Source organism: Aplysia californica, unplaced genomic scaffold (genome assembly GCF_000002075.1).
Source record: "Aplysia californica isolate F4 #8 unplaced genomic scaffold, AplCal3.0 scaffold00045, whole genome shotgun sequence".
Classification (NCBI taxonomy): domain Eukaryota; kingdom Metazoa; phylum Mollusca; class Gastropoda; order Aplysiida; family Aplysiidae; genus Aplysia; species Aplysia californica.
The window spans coordinates 1,986,043-1,992,142 of NW_004797315.1; the positions used below are offsets into that span (position 1 = coordinate 1,986,043).

Below are 6,100 nucleotides of genomic sequence, written 5' to 3' on the forward strand. Positions count from 1 at the left end.
CGTAGTAGTAGTAGTAGTAATATCATAATTATTACTATTATTATTATTATTATCATTATTGCCATAATTGTGAACTTCATCATCATCAGATCTTCATGGAAACACCCACCAATCTCAGTTTCCTGGGAAGCACCCAGTGCGAGCTGCATGCCATTTTACAGACGCTCAAACACTAACAATAACATACTGACAAGATCTTACACCATATTTTTTCCAGGTACCGTATCTATTCTCTCCTCGGAAAAGTAACATACATTATATATAGTGCCTTTTCCAAAGACATAACGTCAGACCTAGACTGGGATTCAAACGTGCAAACTTACGGTTGCGAGTTCGACAGCCTATAGGCCTTTATACTACCAGTACTAGACTAACGAATTCGACCAAATCAAAGCAAGCAACCAGATTTCACCCAAACGGATGTCACAGTTATACTGAATCTTGGCAAGGGGTACCCAAAAGGACCCGTATGAATACAATTGCATCACGAACATTCACATTTCGTTGATGTCCGACTCACATCGAGCAGCCGCCAAATTTGGTCAAATATCTTTTTTCTTTTTTTTTTCTTTTTTTTTTTTGGGGGGGGGGGGTAACTTTATGCTAGTATTATTTTCCAAAAACTACCTAAACATTTTGCGTTGACTGTCCTTTTTACTTATTATATTACGGTGTCCTAAAAAATAAGGACCCACCTAAAGGGCAATAACTCGGTCAACTGTGTACTAATTTCAACAAGACTTCGAAAAGATAAATTTCAGTCAGGCGGGATGTCAAGTGTATAAATATGAAGAAAATCAAGAAACACATAAGAGAAATATCAAGTTTTAAAAAATTAAACCAAAATTAGGTAAGACACGAAACTTTACTTCAAGCACACAGCTAGAGGGGTGTGATTGGCCAATTCTGGTTTCAGGACAATGACGATACAACCACAACAGTCGCATCAAATGGATATCTCACCGTGCTGAGAACGTTTTGGAGATGTTTGGGGTGGAGAAGGTGTAATATGTTGTAGATGGCAGTTCCAGTGGGATGGGGTTACACCTCACACTTCAAGAGTAGTCCTTTTATGGTTGCAAGTTGCACGTTGTAAGCAAGGTTTGGGGAACGCCTTAACTATTATAAGCCGAACGCTTACAAATGAATGGTCACCGCATTCTGCCGACTTGAACCCTTCATTTACATGTACGTGTATTACCAAAACTCCCTGGCATTAGCTGTTAGATTTTTTGACAGGCAGAGCCAACATAAACAACCCACTAAAACAATCTAAAAGCTGAAACTCGGTGTTGAACAGGAGGTCCAGAAAATTGACCCAGAACATGCCTCAGGGTTGATCAAAATGTTTACAGTGGCATACTGGAGCTCGTATGGTGAGAAATGGCCAACACCTGGGACTAGGAGAATGCAAATAGATACCACCTTCCTTGTGTTCATTTTGCAATGTCAACGTTGTCTATATGTGTTTTTCAATGTACAAATAGTGAATGTTTGAAATAGAGCATCGGTTGATTTTTTCAGAAATTGTAAAGTTTACCGTTTTACTCAATTTTGGTTTGAAAATTTAAAACCTGATTTTTTAATTTTTTTTCGATGATGCTGGTTGCTTTTCTTCATATTGAGAATGTTATGACGCCCCCCTCCCCCCAAGTTGAATCTTGTTTGTTTGAAGTTTTGTTCAAATTGGCATATAACGATGACCAATATATCCCCCTTTAACTTTGTCGTTCTTCTGTCTTTTTCTTTTTTTTTTGGGGGGGGGGGGGCACTCGCTAGCTTTACTAATTGTAATTTTGGTTGTAAATAGCATAGATATATCTAATTTCAGACCCCCAAAAAGTGTAGGACCGTATTTGGCGGATACGCGGTTAGAGCCGGACACCAAGGTTTAGCTACTTGAACATTGTCTTATTGGCTTGGCATCGACAAACACTGTGAGATCCATGAAAGGGAATGTTTGGGACACAACACGGACAGTGTTATTTATATCAACAAAGTTTTAAAGATAAAATGGCAAGAACAATTTGCAGTAGGTTTTGTTGATGCCGCTGACATTGAAAATGACGTTATCACTCAGAAGATTCTTCTGTCGTTGCTGATGGTGAACTGCTTGCTGTTGCTATTGTTGTTCTGCACGAATGCAATAATTAGGATGGATATTTCAATGCCACGCTGGAGGGAGTTGAATTTTATGCTCTTTACTGTGAGTTAAAATCTGATGATGTTGTTTCTGTTGTTGTAGATGGTGCAACTGGGGCTTTTCTAGGTCTCCAGAAGAGGCGTTCTTGGAGCTGTTATTGGCTACGTCTATGCTTTTCTCTTTCCCTTCTTTATTCCTCATAGGTTGAGGAATGTCGTTTCCGGTAAGAGGTAGTTCTCTAGGTGAACATGTGTTCCTCACTATATCCCGCCACATGAGAAGAAGACGGGACAATGACATCTTGGTCATCGAAACATCTTCGTTATACAAAATGTTACACGGGAGACAGATCTTATTCAAGTGCGCAAACCCGTCGAAATGAAGGCGAGGCACGCGCAGAATGCGGGCGATAACTCCAGTAATGTGTGCGTCTTCCGCCGGAATTAGGGGAAGAGATTTGGCAACAGACACAATACGTGGAGCGATATCGGCTGACATGACGTAGGAATGTCCTATCAAGTAAGGCGGGAAATACTCAAATGGGTAGTCTGTTTCAGACACCGCCCACTTTCCGGACCTTAGAACTGGGGGTAGAGATTTTTCGTGTCTATGACCAATCATGAACCGAGGAACTTTGGCAGAAATGATGGGCAAAATGCGCGCCATGAGAGGAAGATTGACGAATGTGTCCAGGTCACACTTGAGTACGTAGCGGGCTCTTGGGCAGTGCTTGCTGACCCAGTGCAGACCAACCATCATCTTGAGCGTGAGGTTACGATAAGAGTCCACGAAGTCAGCTGCAACCACGTCTTGATACGTCAGTGATTCCTGGGGAAGAGAGAAAATCCAAATGTGTCGCGTTTGCTCTAAAAGAGATATTTGTCGTATTTTTTAGGCTACGTTTGTTTACTGGTTTCAATGTGGGTTAGTCGTTGGGTGTTTTTGTTTTTCTTTGTTTGTTTGTTTGTTGTTGTTGTTTGGGGGAGTAGTGTAGGCCCATACGACGTGTGCTTGTACATGTCTTTCACCTTCAACAAAACACGATTATCAGTGCATATCAGTCAAAATGCAATCACCCCTAAGTTATTGTAGGCTGTTTGTACGACAACTGGAAGGGATTTAGTTACAATTGGCGTAACTGGTCGCAACAGCATTCCAGTAGCATCGGGTGGGTTGTAAAGAGTGTGGGGGTTTGTCATGATCAAACACTGAGGTCACTCATATAATTAAGTATGCATAAAGGCTGAACAGGCAGTGAAACACGCATATTTAAACCACCACCACCACCACCACCACCACCACCACCACCAACAACAACAACAACAGCAACAACAACAACAACAACAACAACAACGTGAACTTCTAAGATTCAAAAGTATTATAATTCTGTTAGTGGCAATACCACGTTTGAAACCAGGTAAATGGATTGACCTCTATGCATCTTATACATGTGCATGATCTTTTTTATGTTGAGCAAATTTGCCAATGGCATTTTGATTGAACAGTATTTGTTCATGATGAACCATTCCTGATTAAAATACCTCTTTTGCTTTCCATCAACAACAGGATGGAAAAATTCTGCTGTTTGGTGTGGTCCCAGTCTCTTGACAGTGAGCTCAGTTTCACGTAATAAAGAACTATAATATAAGTATTTTACACGATACCTTCCTGTAGTGAAAAACTAACATTAGACTCCATTTTCAAACTACCTCAACTCATCGATACAATATAACGGCGCTTGTTTCACTGATTGTCTGATCTCCACACACAGAACAAGTGAACTCAGTACGCACTCAAAAGGTTTCTAACAGTTAATAAGCTCACAACTTCGTTCATCAAGTGTGCACACACAATCTTAGCCCATGGACATCGTTATAAGATGACTTAATCAAAGAACACACCGGAAACCGCGGGAAACAAAAGGGTGGGTGTGTGTGGTGGTGGTGGTGGTGGTGGGTTTGGGGGAGTCTACGCTTTGGCCTGGAGTCACGGGGGTGTGCAAATCTGGTACCAAGAGTCAATCTCTCGATGCCTAATCACGTGACAGAGCGCGGCTTCAGCCCCCGAGCCTAATAGGACACCAGTAGCTTTGTCTCGGCCTTGAGCCTGGCAAGGTCAAGATCCCAGTGATATTCAGTCCGCTGGTACTTAAATGCCAGGGCTTAAGGGACAACCAATGAAATTCCATTCTCCCCGAGGGATGGAACGTCTGATTGGTCAGGGCTTTTGTCGCAGCGAAAAGAGTAGACACCAAGACCAATCAGATCACTTTCCGAGTTATTATGCCTCAGAAGTTTCCTTTGGGTGTTGGTGGCGTTTTGATTTATATCAGAATACATTATTGTGTTTTGTCTCTTAAACATTTTTGTGAAATGTTTTGGTTTGGTTTTATTTAGGGAAGTAGCTTTTTGATAAAAAAAATCCAGGTGTGGCTGAAGCTGCAAGCCCAACCCAACAAAACGCTATTGATTACTATATATTTTACTCCGCTGTAGACTCAATCTAAAATAATCAGGATAAAACTTATAAGAGCTGCTACAACAGGCCAAACAGGACAGAAAAGTAAGCATACCAGCAGAAAGGCGGACTGAGATACATGCTGCCTACTCTATAAAATATTTACCCCATGATGGAACTAAACGTCTTTCGTGTGCAAAGCAAATACTTTCATCATTACATAACTTCAGAAGGCGCCACATTTTTCGTGAGAAATTCAAACGAATAAAGTGTACACGTACAACTTCGTCAGAGCAGAGTCTACCAACTGGGGCCTGTGGTGTCGATTAGGCGCTTCGCTGTCATACGCAAAAAAGAGACCCGAGTTCAATTCCCCAGTAGGGAGACAATTTTTATCGAGTATCTTGGTCTTTCTGCAGGGATATTGTATCCCTCTCTGCCCGAGTTAACACTAACAGGCAAGGTCGGAAGCCTCTTCCTAAATAACATACTTTGTGTCGATTGGGCCGGGAAAACATGTTTAAAAAAGTCAACTTTTTTCCTTGTTCTTTAATCATATACGTGTTTTCACGGCCCCGTCTACACGAAATTAAATTCTTTGTGTTTAAAAAAAGAGTCAACAAAACCAAAGTTAGAAAATGGGGGGGGGGGGGGGGGGGGGGGGGATCTTACCCGTTTTAGGGCTTTTATCTTGTGCACTGGGAGCCCTTGGGTCCCAAACACAAACGCCACTTTGGCCTTCAGATCTGGCGTCCTTCCCGGCCAAGACATCCCGTAGACTGTGCTAGCCCAGGTCTGGCGGATGAGCTCTCGTGTGAACTGGTGGTCTGGGATCGCTGGCATCAAGATCAACAGTTCAGTATCCTTGCCACATATGTCACGTCCCACAATTGTGAAGTTTGGCATAGCAAAAGATGCCTTTATCTGGTTTTGAGACAGAAAGAGTTTTTCTGACCATGTCATGAATTTTGTCCTGTTAATTCCCGAACTTTCGGTAACGTGCTTTAAATCGCCGAGGGAAATATTGGCTAGAATGTTGTCTTTTAAACCCAATCGTCTGTGGTACGACTTGCGCCTGACACGGCTGTCTCTGTCCGCGGGTTTTGATTCCCGAGTCCGGTTGTGTTTTGTGTGACTTGTGTTGTAAGTATCTCCTTCATCAGCTTGGTACTCTTGGTAAAAAAATCTAGCAGGGTTGTCATTATTCATGTTATTTCCCGTGTTCCGTGACGATATGACAACCTCATTTCCTGCTTTCATATTGCGATCGCCATCGAATCTCCCACTGCCACCAGCAAGGACGTTGCTAGGCGACATGTGTACGGATAGACGCCGAAGTTCTAAACGCCCGAAGCAATGCGTTGACATCACAATGTCCACGAGGAAAAGAACCAACACACAAATGGTCAGTCCCGCGATGATGACAACTAAGGTCTTCTTCCGACCCAGTTTGAACATGACTGAAGTTTTCTTTATTTTCTTCATCAAGACAATTTTGGT

At 42.2% G+C, this 6,100-nt stretch overlaps 1 protein-coding gene across 1 annotated transcript; it reads right to left on the minus strand.

Moving 5' to 3' along the window:
* Positions 1-1,737: 1,737 nt before the first annotated feature.
* Positions 1,738-6,100, minus strand: LOC106011044 (lactosylceramide 1,3-N-acetyl-beta-D-glucosaminyltransferase B-like). The gene is made up of 2 exons (XM_013079246.2): positions 5,273-6,100; positions 1,738-2,971 (listed from the first exon to the last, which is right to left on the minus strand). Exons 1-2 carry the CDS (start codon positions 6,083-6,085, stop codon positions 2,165-2,167), a joined length of 1,620 nt encoding a protein of 539 aa, XP_012934700.2. The 5' UTR covers positions 6,086-6,100; the 3' UTR covers positions 1,738-2,164.

Coding starts and splice junctions, on each gene's coding strand:
- LOC106011044 (XM_013079246.2), bottom strand. CDS start 6,085: ATGAAGAAAATAAAGAAAACTTCAGTCATGTTCAAACTGGGTCGGAAG. Junction 2,972..5,272: donor AGATAAAAGCCCTAAAACGG/GTAAGATCCCCC, acceptor TCTCTTCCCCAG/GAATCACTGACGTATCAAGA.